Source organism: Galeopterus variegatus, unplaced genomic scaffold (genome assembly GCF_000696425.1).
Source record: "Galeopterus variegatus unplaced genomic scaffold, G_variegatus-3.0.2 Scaffold2287, whole genome shotgun sequence".
Lineage (NCBI taxonomy): Eukaryota > Metazoa > Chordata > Mammalia > Dermoptera > Cynocephalidae > Galeopterus > Galeopterus variegatus.
The window spans coordinates 54,307-78,183 of record NW_007728398.1 but is presented as its reverse complement, the minus strand read 5'-3'; the positions used below and the strand labels follow the sequence as shown (position 1 = coordinate 78,183).

The 23,877-nt window shown below is 33.1% G+C and overlaps 1 protein-coding gene across 1 annotated transcript in view; it reads right to left on the bottom strand.

Moving 5' to 3' along the window:
• Positions 1-23,877, bottom strand: part of TBCK (TBC1 domain containing kinase) — a 240,904-nt gene that overhangs the window by 168,494 nt on the left and 48,533 nt on the right. Inside the window, exons 3-9 of the mRNA XM_008581170.1 lie at positions 18,507-18,621; positions 16,708-16,781; positions 9,564-9,705; positions 4,123-4,183; positions 2,775-2,836; positions 2,100-2,161; positions 991-1,139 (exon numbers count right to left, since the gene is read on the bottom strand). Coding sequence (XP_008579392.1) covers positions 991-1,139; positions 2,100-2,161; positions 2,775-2,836; positions 4,123-4,183; positions 9,564-9,705; positions 16,708-16,781; positions 18,507-18,621 — 665 coding nt within the window. The remainder of the gene's footprint in view (positions 1-990; positions 1,140-2,099; positions 2,162-2,774; positions 2,837-4,122; positions 4,184-9,563; positions 9,706-16,707; positions 16,782-18,506; positions 18,622-23,877) is intronic.

The window sequence follows — 23,877 nt, the reverse complement described above, 5'->3', positions numbered from 1 at the left end:
AAAAAAAAAAAAAAAAAAAAGGGAAAAGATTTTTGGGCCGGCCCGGTGGTGCACTGGAGAGAAGACCATGGTGAACTGCTGTTGCAGTGCCTTTCTTGTCAAGAAAGAAATTTTTTTCCTAGAAGAAACCCTCATGCCCAGAAGACTTCCATTTGGATCCCATTAGCCAACTCTAGTTCACAAGCCTACTTCTTATAGCAGGGAAGCTAGAAAAAGGAAAATCTGGAATTCTCACCTTTTATATTAGAGATATAGAATTGGAAATATTACCCTCTATACTGGGAAAGGAATAGGGTAGAAAAAAGCACTTGGGTAGGCAACCAATACAAATTGTCCCATCCCTCACTTCTCAGGACAATGGCTACCTCTTCTGAGAAGTCATTCCCTATGTCCCATACAGAATTAGGTGCCCCTTCTGCTGTGCTTCCACTGTACTATATTCATATTGACTTTCATTTATAATAGTGATTGTACACCTAAATGTCTGTCTGTCATCTCACTTGGCATAGATGTTAGTTACAGTGTGTGCCAAATAGCAGAAACTCAAACATTTAATTAAATGAAGGTTTAATAAGTATTTTCCACCACGACTTATGTCATGATAACTTTTCACTGTAAGGGTAACCTACTGGTATCACTAAAACACACACACTTAGAAAGTTGTAATCTTCATTCAGGAATAAAAATCTAAAAGCTGATATTCTCTTCAACATGAAAAATATAATGGTATGGATAGGTCCTATCAATGACATAATTTTTAGAGATTCATAATAAATTATATAGAGTATCAGTAACTTAAATTTAAAGAATTAAAATGTTAGGTCAGTCATATTTTAAGCACTTCCAGAATCACCTCTTAATTCCAGAAATTATCCATAAAATCCCATTACTGTAATATCTACTGTCGATAATTTCAAAACTGAAATTAGGATAAGGATACTTCCTTTAAAAACAGATTCATATTATTGTCTATGTTTTAGTTATCATTACCTTTACATAACTGACTAATATCCTCAGGCAGAGTTAACTCAGCACATCTCAGAGAAGACGAAAACAGACTGGCAGGTTTGGTAAAGGGGGTATATAAATGTGCCACTTCACTGAACACTTTGTCCTTCATTAATTCATCTGGGGTTGGCCTTGAGAAACACATTTAAAACACAGAGCATAAATGAAAATCATAAAAAATTTCCTAGCATAATGGCACACACGCAAGAGGATAGTTAAAAGTTTTAAATACCTCAGTAGAACAGAAAATAATAAAGCTCCCTTGGCAGAGTCTAGATGTATACTTTTATATAACAATTAAATGACTGATGGAGGAAATACCTAAATTTTTTACTTTCTGTACCTTATGATCTATTAAAAGTCATACCATAAGAGCTTCTGTATTTTTAACTTAGTCTAACTAGCAAGCACTTGTTTTACTGAATATTTCATTAAATAATAAATATATAAACTAATAATACCTTTTGGGTTTTCTTCCTACCCTTTTAGTTTAATGTGGCATACTCACCCAAAACTATGCTTTTAATACCATTCCTCTCTTCCTAACATGTCTTGATAAAGTTGTTTTTTTCTAAAGACAAATTAGAATACATTGTTTTCAAATACTGTATACTTAAGGAGTTTAGGGATAGCTGTATGACTAACAGTTACATTATCAAACGAAAGTAAATTAATAAAACTTCTAAGGAATCCTTTTATATTATTAGCAATTTTAGCTTACCTTACCATTTATCCAAGCTCATTACTATAATACATATTGCCAACAAACTTTTGTTCTCATTTCTCTATATTATTATTGGATCTAGAAATATCTACATTTCACAGTTTAGCTGATTTTCTACTTGGAAGCCAGGAAATGAACTAGCAATTTCTTTTGGTATATGTTAGTTTTCTGACCATAGTTTAACTTTTTCTTTTATTAGCAAAAAATTAAAGCCTTAAATCACTCACAGTTATGATACTAATGTCAATTATGAACTACTACATATGAAAATATCTTTAATACATTAGTATTACAACAAATAAAAAAATAATCAACTGCTTATATGTAAAGGATCTCAATGTAATCCCAAACCCTTAACAATATCAACCTCTTAGAAGGGTGGAAGGTAAGGCACTTCTTCAAAAGATCGGTCACATTTTCAGGAAGCTCCTGGTAAATAAAGAGAGAAAATAATTATTTAAAATGATCCATTTTAGAAATATATTTTACTCAAATGTTTGCTACTCTAGAAGGTTTTGATTAAAAACAAAAAAATCTTTATTTAGACCTGATGTAAATTTATATCAGTTTGTTGTTCTGTGAAAAAGTAAATACCTGAAGAAAAATAAGCATAGCGTTACAATAGATTGCTATTGGATCCCAAGTATGCAAAATAAACACATTTTCATAACAGATTGCTATGGTTTGAATGTGTCCCCTCTTAAATTCAGGCATTGAAACTTAATGGCCAATGTGAAGTGAGGCCTTTAATAAGTGATTAGGTCATAAAGACTCGTACCCTCATGAATGGGATTAAGGCACTTGTAAAGGAGGCTTTATGCGGCACTTGCCTAGCTTGCTCTTTCCCCTTGTGAGGACACAGTGTTCCTCTTCTCCAGAGGACGCAGCCCTCACCAGATAACCAAACCTGCCAGCACCTTGATGTTTGACCTACAGTCTCCAGAACTGTGAGAAAATAAATTTTTGTTCTTTATAGATTACCCAGCTGCAGGCATTGTGTTAGGGCAGCACAAATGGACTAAGACACAGATTAATGACAAACCTTTATAATGTCCAGACAACCGTGCTCTTCAGCCAGGACTATTAGAGTGTCATCTACACAGTCTACAAAACAGAAAAACTACATAAATAAATGCTGCTTTTCTAATCAGATTACTGGGGAAATAAAGTGATCACGATTTTTTACGTAGCATAATGCAGTTTTGGAACTTGGAATACTAAAAAGCCTGTGATTTTGTTAACTTTCCTTACAAGTTTTGATAAAAATAAAGAATCTTGAACAGTAAATATTAATTGAATGACAGATACTGAAAGCAGATTAAATAGTCAGATAAAGCAGTGACTGAAGGAAGGTAAAGGTCTTCTCTCTTCCTACACACACACACACACACACACACACACACACACATACATACACAACGGGTACTTCAAAAGTTTGTGGGAAGATTCATATATTCTCTTAGTTCTATTTTTTCATGAACTTTCTGAAGTACCCCTGCATGTATATAAATTGAGAGGGCTTTATTGCTTTTTTCATGATTATGAGACTAATTTCTTTTTATCACATACAATTTGGAGAATATACACATTTTTCTCTGGGAATTTAAAGTATAAGTTTAGTCTGTAGACTACATTTAGGAATCTCCAAGACTCCTTAATAGCTATATTATCAATCCTTGTAATTAAATTTGGTAAAATTTTATTTACAACTCATTATTATTCAATATTTGTTAATACTTTTCTGTACACATTCTTATTTGTAAGCCTTCTTAACCTGGACACTAATCTGTCACCCTTTTTCATAAAGTGGCCTATCACTGTTTTTCTCTCCTTTATTACCACACATGCATATGCTTATTTATTCCACTCTGAAGTAAATTACACAAATTTTTATCAATTTAAATTACAAATGTTTGGATTTATATACATGCAAAAATATGTGACCCTGTTATAATGAAAAATAAACATTCTTCCTGAGTCATTATTTATACATGATTCATCAAGTAGAAAAATCACATCCATTAGCTTTGCCAGAAAATCGAGGTGAATTGGATCTAGAAAAATATCCTAAAAGTTAAGATACAACATCTGAAGGAAAACTGCTACAGAGAAGTACAATTTTATATTCCCATATTTTGATTTCACAAGCTAGTTTACTTGGCTAGATCGTGACGCTAAGATTATTTCCATCAAGATTAAAATTCCTTAGTGAATAAAGAAAGCTCTATTATAATATTTCAGAAGGCATTTCCTAAGCTGTCCTGTTAATACCACTGATCATTAGAAACTTGAAGAAAGTGAGAAAATTTCAGTGTATTCAATATTTCAGAAGACATCTTCAATGCACATTATATTTATAGTTGAAAGATAATCAATTACATGACACTTACCCAAAGTAAGCAAAAATTTTAGTCTTTCAGAAATATCCAAGCTCTGAAATAATTTTCTTCCCTAAATAAAATGGGAAAAGAAAATTCTTAATATTTACATCTTTTTTCCATGGAAGTTTTTTTTTTGTGCCCCCCCCCATTTTTTTTTTTTTTTTTTTTTTTTTAAAGTCAACTCCACCAAAAAAATATTGGTGAAATAACATTTTAAAAAGTGTTGCCTAAAATTTAACATTGAAACATTTCATATATCTAAGGATCATTACATTCTAGTTTGATCTCAAGCATTGTTCACTTTTGAGACCCACATATACCTGGATGTCTAGAGGTATTCAGGCCAGCAGGAGTCTTATTTTATTATGAGACCAAGATGCCGCCTGGGAAAGATTCATATTACCCTTTCATCTACCCAACTAACACTTATATATCATAATTCAGATAGTCTGTAGTCTCCAGTGAGAAACATTCCACAACAGCCTTTCCTCAATAACTTCAGACAACCAAACTTTGTGCTCCCTTAACACCTGGTATGTTTTTGAAGATGCACACGTTATGTTTTGTTTTTTTATTAGTTTGCCTCAGGAGGCTTCTCAGTATGGAGTCTGGAGTCAAACACTTATACCTTCAACAATTATGTGCCAAGTTGGACTCTTCTACCACCAAATTGTTATACAACTTCAGAAAATAACTTAACCACTTTAAGCCTCACTTTTCTCATCTGTAAATTTGTAATATTAACTGTACATACCCACAGGTAGTGGCAAGGGTTATATAATGTAGATAATGCTTCATTAATATTGGTTATTATTACATTTCTCTTATTATAAAAAAATTAAACTTATATGATCTTTTAAATAGACTTAGAAGGAGAAGACTTAAGAAGATAGCCTAGTCTTTTCATAGAGAAAAAGAGAGACTTTTTTTTTTTTAATAGAGAGGAAAATACATTAACACATGAGATCAGAACTACAGACTGAGAGATCATTGAAAAAAAGCTTCTGTTCTTCTCTCTCTCAATCTTTTATGCTACCATCATATTAATCTCCTAAAACTGTAGGTTTGATTTCATCCACATCTTATTATAAAACTTTTAGCGGTCTGTCATACCTTAAATAACTAAGTATAAATAACTCAAACATTCAAAATGTCCTTGGATATGACTCCAATATATCTTTTCAGTCTACTTGCTTACTATTTATCTACCCTGTGGTGAATACATACATAAACATGCACACACACATAACCCCCATAATGTAGTTAAATTAGATTAGTTGCAATACATCAAAAACACCTTTATTTATTCTGGCCTATGTTATTCCCTCTAGCAGTAATCTTTTCATTGTGTCTATCAAAATTTTATACATCTTTTATTTCAGTCTTATTCTTGAGTATTAATTTCATAAATTAAAGAAAACAAAATTTAAAATTATTTTCTTTCACAACATTAATAGCATTGTCCCACTGTTTTCTTCCATCTATATTGCTAAAAATGCCTAATGTCTATGCCTTTTCTCTCTCACAGGTTTTAAGAACACTCAAAAAGACAGAGTTTAGCAAAGGCAGCTTAGTATTTTAGTTAGGAGTACAGCTTTGGAGGCAGATGAATAGGTTCAAATCCATTTAGCCACTTATAACTGTGTAATTTAAGACAGGCTGCTTAATCTCTCTGTATCTAATTTCCTAATCTGTGAGGATAATAATGAGATAAACTGTATAAGACTTCTGTGAGAATTGGTTGAGATAACAATGTAAAGAGATTAGAAAACTGCCTGCCTGTCGGGCCTTAAAAACTAACGCCACCTTAAGTGACATTACAAGTGGCGCCATTACGGGCCCACAAGGGCGTATTAATGTGGCAGCCTAAGACGGCGCCGGGAGGAAGTAGGGTGGGAGTGTCTGCGGGAACCTTGCCTTAGCACGCGCTTCCACGCTCATGAACACTGCATGATTGCAATAGCTAGGCATTGAGACAGGATGCATGCTCTCTAACCTTTAAGCTGATTGGAGGATGTAAAAACCTCCCTTCTCCATTTGCCTTTAAAAGCAAGTGCTTGTGTGATAATAAACGGAACTGCTCGACAGAACCCCCGCCGCATCTGAGTGTCCTTTAACCGGGCTGGTTGGGGCTGGCAGTGTGCTCACCTCTCTTCACGGCTCTCTTCCCCCATCTCCTTCCAAAGGGGACAGGAGAGAAAGAGGAATCTGGGCCATTTGCTTGCCCACCAAAAGGAACTGGGGCTGTTCCGGTCAGCTGGCAGCGGACCCGACACCTGCCTCTTGCTAAGTGCTCAATAAATGCTACCCATTATTTCATTATTGGTTATCCCCTGAAGGTAACTATAAAGTGTCCAGATATTTTTTTCTTGTTGTTTGTATGTTTTTATTTTTTCCATTTCAAAGAAAGTGGGTCTTTTCAAACTGAGGACTTTACTCTCTACTTCTGATACTTTTATAAGACAGATATTAGAACATCTGGATCTATCTACTCTGTATTTTAAAATTTATTAATATTTTTCATTGCTTTCTCTTTTTATAGTTTCGATCTCTTTATCTCTTTGTGCCAAATTTTGAGAGAATTACTCAGCTTCATCTACTTTCAGTTTGTCCAGTTTCCTATGATTTGTTAGGTGATTTTAATAGTTGAGTATTTTTTTTCCTTAAAACTCTAGTTCTTGTTCTTTTCAGTGACTGTTCTTGTTTCATAGCTTCTATTATTATTTCATGAATAGAATTGTTTATTTTTTAAAGAACACATATATTTATCTTAAAGCATTTTTAATAGTGTAAATTCTTCCATTTCTTTTCTTATTGTAAAAATCATCTCTAAATGTTTCATGTTTCTTGGATATGTATTCATCTTTTAATATACAATTCTCATACACATTTTTTAGGTGATGGAAACTTGTGGAGTTAGAGTAGCTGTACTTACTTTCAGTTGATATGGCAAGTACTTCCTAGCAAAATGGTTTTGGTATGGCTTTTTTCCCATCTACTTACAATTTCTAGTATATCAAGAGTTCCCTTTGTCAGTGGTTGGTGTGTTATTCATTCACATCTTAATGTTTTATATCAAATCTAAGGGTTTGATGAAGTGGAGGACAATTCAAGTTTATGTTTAGTCTGCCATCCTTAAGCTAGACTACTCAAACTTTGAGTACCACTTAAAATTGCATAAAGCCCCTAAGATAGAATTAATCTTTCCATTCTTTGAATTCACATAACTCTCTGTGTTTATCTTCAATGTTTATGGATTTTAATCAAATTATTAGCCCTTATATAATGTGTTTTAATCATACTTTATCCCTTTGCATTTGTCATGATGCCATACACATAGTAAATACTCATCAATATTTGTTGGATTGAATTATTCATGTAAGACATTCCCAGATCATTACTTGTAAATTGTTTAGATATATATGATAGTAATAAAGAGGAAAAGCTATATAGTTCATATTCATTCTTATATATACTTCACAATTCATAATTCCAATAAAATTTTTCACTTAAGCTGTGATTTTAAACAAAAATGAGATTTATTATCACCATATACCAACAAAAAATAAAATAGTCCAGAAAAAGCACAGTAAAGAATCAGAAAATCTGGTATTTTCCCTCAGAAAAATCAGTACCAATATGTAAGCTACCATGTTCTGAATATTTTAATATTATTACTAATAAAAGCTAACATTTATGGACTGTTTGCTATGCAACACCCTGTACTAAGTATGTTACATACATTATTTCATTTAATTTTTCCAACAACTTTGCAATATAGATACTATTATTATATATAGAAGTGGAACCCAAGTCTTGCAAAATTAGGTTAGTTACCTGAAGTCACACAGCTATACTTTTTTTTTTTTTTTTTTCCTTTTTTGTCTTTTTTACTGACCGGTAACGGGATCGCAACCCTCGGTGTCACGCCCGTACCGGGGACCGGCAATGGGATCGCAACCCTCGGTGTTGCGCCCGCACTGCGCTCAGCCAGTGAGCGGGAACCGGTCTCCACATGGGAACCGAACCCTTGGCGGGAGCGCCGCCGCGCTCCCAAGCGGCGCACTCTCCAGTGTGCCACCGGGCCGGCCCAACACAGCTATACTTTGCAGCATCAGAATTCAGACCCAGTTCTCTCTGACTACAGAAGTTTGTTTCTTAACAATTATGTTTAATACCTTTGCTATTGAATTGGTTCTTAAATATACAAAATGAAATAATGTCAACCTAATTCTCAGAGAGCATAAAGATCAATGAGCGAATATTTTCAAAATACTTTGAAAATCCCTTGAAAGACAGAAACAATAGATGCATAATCAAAATTTCTGTCTTAAAAGACTGCACAGTACAAGGAAAGTAGACAAATGTGACAAATGCTATAATACAAAGAGAAGAGAAAAGAGAGGGCACCTAACAGTGGTAGGTATTTGGAGGTAGGATCAATAGACTGTTAGTTGTCCCTCCAAATTGATTCTCATCTTTTTTCTCAACATTTAGGTATCCAGCTAAAGATTATATTTCCTAGCCTCCCTTGTACCTAGATATGTCCACATAAGTAAACTGTCAGTAATGAAAAGCGTACTGTTGATATTTGTAACTTGCAGATCATCTTCTTAAAGACAGTTATTCCAAACTCACTCCTCTCCTTCCCTTCTAGTGAGAAAAGGTAATAAGAGAACAACTTTGGAAAGCAGATGTTGAGAATGGTGGAGATATCCCCAATTGCCTAGGTTTCTGCATGATATTGTGAGGCTACAGCCCAGTCTACCAGCTCCAGACTGTTACATAAGGGAGAAAAATGTCTATGTTCTTTAGGTTACTGTAGTTTTAATTCCTTAAATTGTTTTTATTATCTATTATTAGCATATTTATTATTAAAAATCGTGATTTTTCATTATGCCCTTTACCTGATGTATCACTCCCCAAACCCCCTCCACTCCATTTCCCCCATCTCTAGTATCCTTGGGTTTGTTCTCTCCTTCTAAGAGCAGCTTACTCTTTACCCTAATACATGCAAGTACAGAGGATATCTGTGGAAGGCCTCATAAAAAGCCAACATATAAATGAGTCTCATAGGAAATATAAGAGAACAGGAGAGCAAAAGTTATTTGAAGAGGAAAGAATACCAGCGGGAAGAGAGACCATAAACAGATAAAAAAGTGTAAGCGATATTAGCTTACGCTTTCAAATTTCTAAAAATGTTTAGTACATATTTAGTAATTATTTTAAACTTGGAAAGAGTGTAAATATTTCTAGAGATACCAAGAACATGCAAATTAATTATCAAACAGGATTTTCTAAAAAGTCAAATTAAGAATTGAGCCTTTTTTCCTCATATCTAATCAATTTGTAGAGCAAAACCATTTTATTAACAAACAACTTTCTTCTCCAAAAAGATTATTCCAGTAAACTCATTTTTTAAACTTAGTTTAATATTTCTTTATACCTACCACACAAAGCTCAAATAAAATGATTCCAAGAGACCATACATCTGATTTAGGGCCAGAAGGCAAAGGTTTTTCACTTGGCGCATGATCAATGGTTTTTAAAATTCCTTGTGCGATAACTTCGGGTGCCAAGTATGATGGATACCTATAATGATATATTAAAATAATAAATATTTACTATAAGCTGCAATGGGGAAAAGAGAAGCACTAGTACATGTTAACTATCAGTGTGGTCAGATCTATGTAAAAATCCTCTGCAATGAAATTAACAACTGTTGCTAGGAAGAATTCTAAACTAACCATCGTAATACAAGCCTTTATGCGTAGAAATCAAGAGTAAATATACATGAGACACGAGTCTCAAATAGTTTCAAAATCATCATGTCTCTCTGCAGCATTAGTTCCTTTCTTTGCTTTCCTCTGTGTTTTTAACACATTGCCTCTCTTGCAATCCTCTTGATTTTCCAGGTGCTTTTCCTTCCTCCTTGCTGCCTATCTTCTCTTAATACTGAATTATTACTTAAAGTACATTTCATCTTTGGAAACACTATTCATTATTTTGAACAGCAGAAATGTCAAAGCTGAAAAATATATAAATTAAAACGTAAGAATCTCTCCTATCTTTACACCCCCATCACCCATACATATTTATGAATAATTAAACTTGTCCACCCATCACCTCTGTTTCATATGGTAGAATACTATACACACTGCTCTGTATTATTTTTTAATGTAAAGTATATTTTAGCGATCATTCTTTAAAAATAAGTACAGAGTTTCCTCATTCTTTTTGAAAACTGCAAATAATTTCATTGTATTGATGCACTTAATTTATTTGACCAAACTCTGACGAAAGAAATTTTGGAAGTTCCATTCTTTTGTTATTACAATGTTAAAATAATTATATTATAAATATTCTATTTCCCACAAATATATGACATATAAAATCTTAGAAGTGGTACTTCAAGGTCATAAGGTACGTGCATTTAAAATTTTAATATATCACACCAAATTGACCTTTGGAGAGGATGTATCAATTTACACTCTCACAAGCAATATATGAGGGTGCCTATTTCCTCACACCTTTAACAATATAAGTTTAAAAAAAAATTCTTTTAGCAAATATTGAATAAATAGAGGATTGTCTATTAAATATGAATAAGGTATAAAGAATAAAGCTTCAATGAACACAATGTGCTGAGAAGCAGTTTAAGTGAAGAACATCAACTCATCACTAAAGGTCCCTCTCTGCTACCCCATAATTGTATCTCAACTCCTATCCCTCAAAAGGAAAAGATGTGAAGGTTTTGTATTCATCATTCCCTCCCATTTCTTTATAGATTTATTATGTTTGTATCTCTAAAAAATATATTGTTTAGTCAATATATTTCTGAACTTCATAATATTGAAATTAGGCTGACTATTCTTTTGCTTTTTTGATTGACATTATTTACTTGAATGAGTCATTTATCTTGTTGCACACAGCTGTATGCCACTCATTTTTACTTCTACTTTAGGAATATATCATAATTTATGTATCTATTCAAATGTCAACGGCATTTAATTTGTTTCCTGTTTTTTATATTATAAACAATGTTGCTCAGAATGCTATGTATGGTGTACATCTGCAAAAGTTTCCCAAGGGTAAGAACCTACAATGGAATTTCTAGGCCATAGGATATGTGCACTTTTGACTTTTTTACATCATACCAAGTATTTTTTGAAAGGAGTTATACCAATCTATACACCCATTAGCAGTGTATGTCGGTTCCTATTGTTTACTTCTTCAGCAACACTTGATATTTGACAGACTTTTTAATGTTTAACAATCTGGTGGGTAAGATATTTATGTCACTGAGGTTTTAATATGTATTTCCTTGAAAATTAATGAGATTGAGGCATACGTGTATACGAGGCATACGTGGCTATATACGTGTATATAGCCATTTGTGTTTACTATTGTGTAATGTGCTCATTCAGGTCTTTGCTAACTTCTCTAGGAGGTTGTTGTGTTGGGATCCCCAAGACCACTCCCATACTTAGAGATTCACTAGAAGGACTCATGGGACTCAGTATATAGGTGAACTTAGCTAAGGTTTATTACAGAAACATAGTAAGGATATATAGCTGGATCACAAGGAAAAAAGACAGGGAATCCTGAGGAACCTATATGCAGGCTTTCTTATGCTTTCTCCTTCTTATCAGGGATCACTCACAGAACACACTCTTCCCCCAGACACAGAATGTAGTGACATATATGTAATGTTTCTGGCCAGGAAAGCCCTTTAAATAAAAACTCATTGCCCAAGATGTTTACTGGGGACTGGTCACATAGGCACTCTCTGCCTGGCATGTACAAAAATTCAAGACCCCAAGAAAGAAAGCAAGCAGTTAGCATGAACTGCTTTGTGCAAACAGGCACAGTAAACCAGACTTACTAGTTAGGAAACCATAGGAATGCTTCTAAAATCCAATTTCCCAGGCACTAGAGAAGGACAAACCTTGCAAGCAAGACTTAGTTTCTAAGGATGGCAGTCTTGGGCCCTCTATGTTAACTTTCTGCACAGTTGATCTTTTTCTTAATGTTTTGAAACAGTTCTTTATAATTCTGGACACTAATTCCTTTTTCAGTAATTATGACTTGAAGTACTTTCCATTTTTTGTTTTTGTTTTTCGGTGGGTTTTTGGCAGCTGGCCAGTATGGGTATCCGAACCCTTGACCTTAGTGTTATAACACCGCACTCTAACCAACTGAGTTAACTGGCCAGTCCAACTTGAAATACTTTCTACCACTTTGTGGTCTGTCTTTTTATTCTCTTAATGGTAACTGTTTCAGAATAAGAAGTTCTTAATCTTTTAGTGAAATTAATTAATCTTTTTCCTTATACTTAGTGATTTTGTCATAATGATCTCCTGTGTTATTTTCTCAAAATCTGATAGTTTAGCTTTTCATATTTAATTTTCTTTATCTATCTATGGATTTTTCTTATGATATGACATAAAGGTACAATTTTGCCTTTTTCCTACATGGATAATCAATTGAATCCTGTTAGATTTGTTGAAATACTCTATTTCCCCAACTAGTCTCCAGTGCCAGCTCTACCATCAATAAATCTCCACATATGTGTAGGTTTGCTTCTTGGTTCCCTCTTCTGTCCCATTGGTCAATTTTCCTAATGCTATATTCCATTATACCATTTTAAGTCTATAGCTTTATATAAATTATTGATAACTGCTAGGACAAACCCTCACAGAACATACACACCTTTTAATTTCTCTTAGGAGTGTCTAGCTCTTTTCAGATACTGGTTCTTCTTTATATACATCTTAGAATTACTGTGCCAAGTATGCTCTTTTTCACACACACAGGTGAAATTTTTATTGAAAATAGATCAAATACAGAGACAGATTGGGGAGAACTAGCATTTTTCCGATACTCACCCTGACAATCTATAAACACTGTATCTCCTTATTCATTTAGGTTTTTATAATGTTTTTCAAAAAAGATTTATAATTTTTCCACAAAGAAATTGAGCATACCTGATTAGATTCTATAAGGTACTTATTTTGCCTGTTCTATATCATAGCTAATAGATTATACATGATATATAATACTATACATTCTTATGTTTTATATACTATATAATATTTCATGTATGAAAATTTAACTTCCCAGTGAAACAAAACAAAACTCCTTGAGAGCACTGGCATTTCTTATTCATTTTAAAAAATCCTCTGCAACTACCTATGAAGCTTAAATATAGGGTATGCTCAGTATAGTTTTGCTTAAAAAAAAAAGAACATTTCCTACCAAAAATGCCAATTAGGACTAACTGCCTTACAAAAAACAGTTTAAAAAGCAGACAGTAGAAAATAATTAGACATATTGACAATTGATAAATTTGAATCTCACTGCCAGAAATACAAGGGGAAAAAACAGCTTTAGAAGAGAAACAAAAAAATGAGCAAAATTCTGCTCTACTTATTACATATGTACATGCTCTTTCTTCATTTATTGGCAGATTTAGTCATGGGCACCACAATCTAGATTTTTTCAATTCAATTAGATTACATTATGTCATCTTGCAATAACAACTGTAATCAAAATGTATTTAAATATATGTAACATCTATGTAATATATGTGAAGTAGGCACTCAAATATTACTTCCATTTCTCTTCTCATCTTCTTCTATAGCCATCTCCTCACACTATTATTGCCAGTACTTCTTATTTACATGTAAAATACTGGTCAAATAAGGGAATAAAACTTAAATTCAAATGGAAAACTAGGGTTTAAAATCCCTTTTCATTTTAATACAATAATGATGGTGATACTAATATCTTCTTTTAATATGCTCATATATTTGTCTCATATACAAATTTGTATGATGTTACTTTACCGTAGGATGCTCATACTATACTGCTCTTCTCAATGAGTGTATGAAATCTCTAACAACTGAAGTCTAGAGAAAAAAGTGCTGGACTTGATGTTATAATACCTGTGTTCTAATTTCAGTCCTACCATGTACTCTATATGTGATTTGGGTTTCTTCATTTGTAAAATAGGAATTAAAATACCTACCTCACAAAACTATTATTTATAAATATTAGTGAATACATAAAAATGTTCTATGAAAACAGAAAATGTGATACAAATGCATCTTGTACTTTTATCACCATCACCATGATATACATAGAAGGAAAAAATGTTCATTTTTACTCCTGATTTCCAGCACATCTAACCCCGAAAATGATAGTATGGATGATGAAAAGCCAAGCAAAACTATAAATAAATTGTTATATCTAGGACTTCCAACGAAAGCACAGAGGTAACCTTTGCTCCAAAAATTCTAGTTTCCCTTTTAATCAAAGACAGAAATTAATAAAAACAATAAGCCCTGGAATTGTTCTTTAATATAGGTCATCTTCTTTCAACAGCCTTCTATTCTTTAGCATAACATTTAACACTTAAAGACAATTACCAGAACTTTGCATTGAGTATGATTGGTGAGATATATATAAGTGGCTTTCATCATCTGTTTGATGTTTTAACAAGGTATTAACCTACTGGCCAACTGAAGTAAATGCCCAATTTCTAACTCTTTACAGTATTTTGAAACAGATGGTAACATTTTACTTTGTTGTTCCTTAATATTTGTCTTTTGAATTGACTGCAAGCCTCTTATGGTGTAAATATTTTCTTTCATGCCTTAGCTGTTTGATCACTTTATTTTTCCTAGCTAATGTTTCACATTTTGCTCTTTTGATACTTTCTGTTAAGACCCGTTGGGTCTAAGCCTTCAAAGCAAGCCAGAGCAAATGGTAACACAAGATCAATTCTACTAGAACATTTTAAATTCAAGTGTAGTTCTTCAAAATGCTTGTATGCTTCTTTAAAATCACCTTCTTTCCTCTATTTGTCACTAAAACCTAAAGAACCTTTAAATAAAAGCCAAAAACTTAATTTTTGTTTGTATTATGATTTTGGAGTTCTCTCTTACACAAATTGATTTAGACAGAAGGAAGAAGCAGCAACAATCACATTTTCTATAAGTCCTTAAAAGTCATTTGAAAGAAATTATACACAACAAAGCTAGAGCTTCACTAAGAACTTATATTCAAAACAGGTTTTTTAAACAAATAAGAAATTATAGCTTATCTTTACAAAATATCATTTTCACGCTTATGAAATGTTTATTGCCTATGACGATAAGTTTTTGATATGCAAAATGTAAAATTATGTATTTATGCACTCAATAAGTAGGCCACCAAAACAAAATTTTCCTGCAAAAAAACGAGCTTCTTGAGGACAAGAACCCATCTTACCCGTTTTTGTATATTCGACAGGCAGATGAAAAAGTTTTTGTAAATGTTTTCACACTGAATAAAGTCTAAGATTATTAGGTATGTCTTATCTTATGAAATTTCAGTTAAGAAACCTATAGTGTAAGGTACTAAGATAAAAGAGCATTTATAAATGAAGCATTTTTAAAAACATCTCATTAAGTTTTTAAGCAACGTTCTGCATCAGAAACACACTCCATGACTCCATATTATAATTCTCAGTAATGGTGTGATAGAACTGATTTTAGGAAGAGCAAAACACATATGGATACTATTAAAAACAACCACACTATAGTTGAAAAAATATGATTAAAGTCCCTAGGTTAGGTAATAATTACCAATTTTAGTTTAATCGTTTTGATAATTGTTCTGAGGTTATATTAAAAAATTCCTTATTTTGGGAAATATAAACTGAAGTATTTAGGGGTAAAGGGCCATTATGTGTGCTAATTACTCTTAAATGACACTGAAAAAAATTATTACATGCCAACACATACAGTCACAGAAAAAAAAGAGATAGAGCAAAGGCAATGAAATGTTAACATTTGGGGAATCTAAAGAAGGGTATACAGAATTCTTTGTACCATTTTTGTAACTTCTATATATCTAAAACAATGTCAACTTAAATACTCAAAAAAAAAGAGAGCTATATTACAAAAATGTTTAAAAACAATCCCAAATAAACGTAATACAAAAATCTGTATCAAAAGCATCCACTTGAGTATAGCATGAAATAAATTTCCATTCTGTTTTTGGAAGGCAACATACATCTGGAATTCCATATCAGAAGTGATTCAACAAACCTTTCTAAATTAAACATGGGCTTCCAGATAAGGAATTTATCCTATTACCTCTGTTATCCATAATGATTCAACTTAAGTCTTAACATACAATTAGATCTTAGAAAACAGGGAATTAAACATAAAACATAATATGTGAGTGATGTTTTTCAGTCTCTTGATGCACACACATTATCATTAACTGAGACTCTGGTCAGTCTTCCTGCCTTAAACTTATTTAATCTTGAATTAAATACAATTAATTAGGAAGTATTACAAGGTAAAAAAAGTAAATAATATTTTAGCCTCTCTGCTAATTCAACAAAAGATCAACATCATGAATCTTTAAGATGCTGGAAAAAACTCATTGTCTATTCTTTTAAAAAGTATATGGAAAATTAAGATGTACTTATAAAGAAAAGCTGTTTAATGTCCAGAAGCAATACCAAAAATAACTAACAAAATATACATGTTATCAAAGATTACAAAGTTTAAGTCAATATAGAAAAAAACATATCTTTACCCTATTGGGAAATCAACATCATCACCATGAGCTGTCATGTGATAAAGTCCAAATTTAGCCAATTTAATATGTCCCTACAAAAATAAAGGAGAAAAATCACTATGAAGTATTTTAATACAACTGGCAAGAAAAACAATCATTACATTTTTTATAAGGCAATCATTATATAATCAGGTAAATCATCTTATAAAAATACCACTATATAAGATTTTATAAAATACCATAATTTTATCTAAAACTATCTGACAATATTTAATCTATTTTATATTCATTATACATGTACAGTGTCTATATATACATATCTCCAAATGACAAATCACATTTTTCTTCAAAACATTTGCTGTTTATATTATCTAGGCTTTTTGACAAATCAAAAATGGCAAAAATATTCTCATTTGTTTTGAATCCTTGTTTAAAATGTTTTGTAGTAATTTTTGCAAAGGAATTTATTTTCAGGGAGTTGCAAATCCATTCATAATGTTATAATTTAACTGTGACATAGGAGTTCTTAACTTGAAAAGATCAGTTCACAAATCAAGATTTTGGTGTCTCTGCTAGATTTCCAATAATTTTTTATATTGTTTGAGAATAACAATAATTATCACAAATGTGGGGTTCTTACTAAAAGGCAACTGTAAATCTCACATCTTAAGTTTTTCCCCTTTTAGATGTTTAAGGTTTAAAAAAAAATTAGCTTGATTTTAAAATTGTCTTCTTTTCAAGAACTTTATTATCCCAGCATTACAATACATTTATATTTTAAAACAATTTAGATTGGTTATGGCAATGATACTTTATTGCCATAAATCTGAAATTAATGAATACCACTTTCTCTTTTATGACTTTTAATGCCATAGGGTAACGGTATTGAAAAGAATCAGAGCACAAAGATAATCCTACTAATAAAGAAAATAATTCCCAAGAAAAAAATTATCCAAAAGCTGTTTTTATATGCTTATGAAAAAGAAAGAAATTATAATTACTTCTGAAAATACACATTTTTGCTAACCATAATTCTCCTAGAAGGGTTTACTAGTTTCTCATCAATTTCCCAGAAGATTTCCAAGTAGAGAAGCAGAACTCCAATAGAAAAGGGAGCTAGGTATGAACAGCTGGTAAATAAGAAGATAAATGGAAAAGGAAAGAAGAAGAAAAATAAACAGGAAAAAAGACAATGCAGCTGTGCTTATAAGAATAACATTCTACATAAATAGAATAGCTTTCTTGAAATAAAAACAAATTTAACAAAAGAGTAGGCTGGGAAGCCACAAGACATATCCTTGAGAAAATAGAGTAAAACAAAAAAATAAAACATGAAGTTAGAAAATGAGTCTCGGGGAAAAAAGAATGTGAAAGACACATATATTTAAAAATTTTAAAGATTCTTTTTTCTTTTTTTCAATAACCACAGTATATCATTTCATATAGTCTTTTCATTATGAATATTCTTTTTTTTTTTTGTCTTTTTTTCGTGACCGGCAACGGATCGCAACCCTCAGTGTCGTGCCCGTACCGGACCGGGACCAGCAACGGGATCGCAACCCTCGGTGTTGCCCCCGCTCCTCGCTCAGCCAGTGAGCGGCCAGTCCGTATGTGGGATCCGAACCCTTGGTGGGAGCGCTGCCGCGCTTTCCAAGCGGCGCACTGTAGCAGTGCGCCACCGGGCTGGCCCATCATTATGAATATTCTTAAAACATATTCTTATTCTATGGTTCCTCTGATTAACTGAGTGGGCCTGATTTCAGTAGCTTCCAATTTCAAACAATATACACATATTTATTATATTATTTGACAATTACCTTTTGGTCCAACAGGATATTATGAGGAGACAGTGCCCGGTGTACTATACCATGTTTGTTCATATACTGCAAGCCCTGAAGTACCTCAAATGCTATGCACAAAACCCTCGAACAGCTACAAAGAAAACAAAAAGTAAAAGATGAATTACAAAGCAGACATAGAACCTGTTTTAAAGAGTAACATGAGATCTAGTGAAAATATTCAAAGAGTTATGTTTTTATTGTTCCTCCTCTATTCAGAGAAAATAGAATGTATACATTTTCTAAAATATTCACTTGTACGTATTTTGGATTTTCTGATTATAACAGAATTGATCTGACAAAGATCCTACAGCTTCCTAAAGGCTACTCTAATAGCAGTATTTGTTCTTTCCAAGAAATAAATTTAAATTTGGCAGAATATATTATTTGCAAGTAAGGTTCAATTGATCTTTGCAGAACTGGCTTTGCCAAATTACCGTGAAAGTTTCAGATACATGGCAGAATTAAGTCAATAAAAACCATCTATTCTGCTCAATACAAAATATCTAAGCCCCTGAAATATATTTTATTGTATACAGACATTAGCTTATCTTCCATACCAACCCATAAAGCAAACTCTGGTAATTTATGATTTATCAAACATTTCTATTTAATTCCTACCTCATTCTCTCTAAGCCACTCTCCATATACATGCCCAGTTTCTTTCTCTTTTTTGCTCTCGCTCTCTTACTGACCCTTCCTCCAATTTTTTTAAATAAAAAAATCATTCATGAAGGGAGTTAGGAATAATATATATAAAAGTAGGAAAGATTCATTCAAACCCTCCCCATGCCCCCAACCACCAATATTAACATTTTGATGTAGACTTATTTTCGATCCATTTTTTGATTTTTCAAAATTAAAGTAATACCTACAGGTAACTACAAAAGTAATTTTTAAAAGAGCTATAAATAACAAGCCAATAAAAGAGATAAAATGGAATCATGAAACAGTACTCAATCTAGAAGCAGGCAAAATAAAAGGAAAAAAGAATAGAGACAGATAGAACAAACAGAAAAGAACTAATAGATTTTAAAGTAGACAAATCAATAATTGTATTAAACGCAAATAGTCTAAATTCACCAATTAAAAGACTTGTCAGATTTGATAAGAATTAAGACTCAACTATACTCAGTCTACAAAAAAACCCACACTAAATAAAAGGACATAGGAAAAGTCTTACTTAAAGTATAAAGATGGAATAACAGATCAGTGATTACAACAGACTTCAGTGAGAGGATGGGTGGAATACAAAGAAGTTTGAGAAAATTTTGGGGGGGGTGATGGAACTGTTCTATTCCTGATTTTGAGGATGTTTACATGACTTCATTTATCAAACTCATTGAAATGTACACTAAAAAATGTAAATTTAAGCTATGTAAATTGTACCTCAATAAACCTGACTTAAAAAAATATTTACTTGAATAAAATTTAAAAAAAAAATTGTTGCAACCTAATCCCCTCCCCTAGGTTAAAGCTATAAGAAAGAACCAAAGATAGAAAGCTAAAATCTCCTTCTTTCCTCTTACCCATCTGACTTTCCAGAGGTAATCATCCTGAGCAGTTTCTGTTTTCAATTCTTTTGGTGGCTAGACTTTTTTTTACATAATTAACCCTTCACTATGCAAGATAATATATATAATCAACATATTTTTATGATTTTCACATTTTTATTCTCCAACTCCTGATTTTTATTATATTATTTTTACATTATAAAATTTTATAAGTTGGATGAAAAAAACTTCTACACTCCTTTCTTGAAGGCTAAACAAATAAACAAGTAAATAATATGACATACAAATACAGTGATTAAGTTTTGTGGAAAAAATAAAAGTAAGGAAGATATATAGTGTGGCCAAGGAAGTTCTCACTGAGAAGATGACACTTGTGTAGAAATCTAAAGGAAGTGAGAAATATATGTAGCTCTCTGAAAATGTGTCATTCAGGCAGAGGGAATAGCAAGCAAATCCTGAAATAGAATGTTCAGCAGTTCAAGAAAACACAATGAGGTCACTGTGCATGCAGTAGAATGAGCATAGGGTAAAGTGGTAGGAGATGAGCTCAGAGCAGCAGCAAGGAGTCAGAGTATGCCCACTGGATTTACTCTAAGCATGATGGGAAGTGTTTGGCACATTGCCATACTATGAGCAATAAATATTCACTATAGAACTAAAAAGAGGAGAAAATATAAACCTAGGCCACTTAAACCTCAGCTCTCAAGAAAAAATTTCTCAGTCATCAGGATTTAATGGATACAATAATTTTATAATAACTCTACTCAAGAAGATTATCATCATCTACCATAATTTTTGTATCTTACATTTTAAAATTTCCTTTTTATGTATCTTGAATACATCCTTGAGAGATTTTTTCCATATGGTGAGCATGAACAGGATATTTTAAAGCATAGCATGTCTGCAATGTCTTATTCTTACCCTTAAACTTGAAAAGAATTACTCAGTTGTCTCCTTGAGAGATTTTTTCCATATGGTGAGCATGAACAGGATATTTTAAAGCATAGCATGTCTGAAATGTCTTATTCTTACCCTTAAACTTGAAAAGAATTACTCAGTTGTCCTATAGCACTCTTTATTAATGGTGAGAAGTCTAACATTAGTTTGATTTCAATTTTGTTGCATATATCCTGTTATTCATCCATGGAAGCCTAGAGGATTGCTTTTTACTCTATTCTTACTATTACAAAATTTCAGCCCAATATATCTAGGGTATGAGCATATCTGGGATAGCCAGCATTAGGTGTGCCTTTCAATTTGAAGACACACATGTTCCATTAACAAGGGAAAGTTGATATGTTTTGTCTTTGATTGTTTTCTCTTTATCTGTCTTTAAGATGAAACTCTTAGTAGGCAGATGAAAATTGTAAGTATTTTCTATATCAACTTTCTGTTTTACTTCCTATGAGCATGGTCCTACCCCTATATATTCTATTGTTTAATTCCAGGATCTCTCTTCTTTGAAGTGTGTGTGTGTGTGTATGTGAGAGAGAGAGAGAAAGAGAAAATAAGGGAGAGAACAAGGGAAAGAGAGATCCAGACTATTCTATTCTATTATTTAATTCCCAGGATTTCTCTTCTGGTTCTCTAGTTGTTCCTATTCAATAGGCACAGTTCATTGGTTATGGATACATTTTTTTTTTGAGTCTCTCTGGGATAGGTAGAATTCTTTTTTTTTTTTTTTTCCTTTTTTTGTCTTTTTTTTTCATGACCGGCAACGGATCGCAACCCTCAGTGTCGCGCCCGTACCGGACCGGGACCGGCAACAGGATCGCAACCCTCGGTGTTGCTCCTGCACCACGCTCAGCCAGTGAGCGGCCGGTCTGTATGTGGGATCCGAACCCTCGGCAGGAGCGCCACCGCGCTCCCAAGTGGCGCACTGTAGCAGTGCGCCACCGGGCCGGCCCAGGTAGAATTCTTTTAATTGTGGGAATAAAAGAGAGTATTATTTTTATTTCTTCTATGGTGAGTCTCCTCCACTCCTATCACCAGGCTCTGTTTCCCTCCAACTATTCCTTTCCTCAAATGACTGGTAATCCAAGCTCTGGTTGTCAGTCATATTTTGAAGTAAAGCAATAAGTTGATATTCCCATGATGCATGTGTAAAACAAAAAAAAAAAACAAAAAAAAGAAAAACAATGGAGGATATTATGTATAAATAGTGCTATTTAAAGTGATGTGGGAGTGTGCAAAAGATCAATGCCCACCTTCTCCAGGAGTTCAGAGTCCAATCTGACCAAATGGACCCACTCACCCCAAAGGAGAGGGTGTGGGAAGTGAGCCACCACCAACCACCTACCACTGCACTCACCCAGAACCTAATCTACAAGATCCAACCCAATTATCAAAATAGAACACTTCTACAGGTAATAGTCTCTCCCTTCAAAAACTACTCCACAATTAAAAGAAGTGACTACACCACCAGGTGCCCAGACATCAATGCAGAGATGTGAGAAGCATGAAAAAGCAGAGAAAAACGACATCCCCAAAAGAAGACAATAATTCTCTAATACCAGATGCCAAATAACAGCAAACCATTGAAATGACTAAAGAGAAATCCTAAAGAGTAATCTTAAGGAAATTCAACACGATGTAAGAAAAAAAACAGAGAAATCACAATGAAGTCATCATTACAATCCAGGACTTGTATGAAAAATTCAACAGAGATAGAAACCATAAAAAAGAACCAAGAAGAAATCCTGGAACTGAAGAATTCATTTAACGAAATAAAAAATACACCTGAGAGCTTAAGTAACAGGCTAGAACAAGGGGAAGAAAAATTTTCTGAATAATGTGGAGTATACTATAAAGCAAATATATTTCACAGGGCCTAGTTTCTTGTACTTCCAGGTTTAGTCTAACTTCATAAAAGTACATAAAAAATGTTGACCTTGCAAAAAACAGGAAAATTTCCCCAGGCTATAGTCTCTGTTGTAAGATAAAGAATTGTAACACAGCAAGGTTGCTGGTTCAAAGAAAGACAAGTTACTGATAGATATGTAAAGATACTGGGAAGAAGCTGTAAGAAGAAGGAATGTTTGCTAAGGTCAAGCTTTTATTGGTGGATCACTTAAATTGCCTTATGGAAGGTCACTTTGCTTGTTTTACTGAATGTTACCAGTCTATATTGTTAAACTATAATCCCAACTATGTTCTCTTCCTGTAACTTCCTGGTCTGGAGAATCAATGCGGGAAGAGAACTCCAATTCATGGTTAATTTCTCAAATGAAAGGAATGCTTCTCTCTTGAGGGTTCTGGGAGATTAACCACTTTGGGGCTTCTCACTGCTCAGAAGAGATGGGCTTTGCGTAATCCTTGCCTCTCTGTCACCCAGGGGAAAAAGGGTGACAAATCTGTGGGAGAATAAGAAGATGGGCTCTTAAAAATTAACCCAGTTGGACAAAAAAAAAAAAAAAAAAAGAAAAAAAGAAAAAAAGAAAAAAGAATTTAAATAGTGAAGAAAGTCTATGAGATCTATCAGACAACCTTAAGCATACAAATATCTGTATTATGGGCAGACAGAAAGGGGAAGAGAAAGGAAAAGGTATTGAAAGCCTATATGAAGTAATAAGCTGAAAACTTCCCAAATATTGGGAAAGATACAGTCTCACACATTCAAGAAGCTCAAAGATACCCAAACAAATTCAACCACAAAATGTCCTCCCTGAGGCACATTACAGTTAAATTGTCAAAAGTCAAAGACAGAAAAAGAATTCTAAAAACAGCAAGAGAAAGCATCAAGCCACCTATAAGGGAATCCCCATCAGACTTATAGGAGACTTCTCAACAGAAACCTTTCAGGTCATGAGAGAATGAGGTAATATATTCAAAGTGTT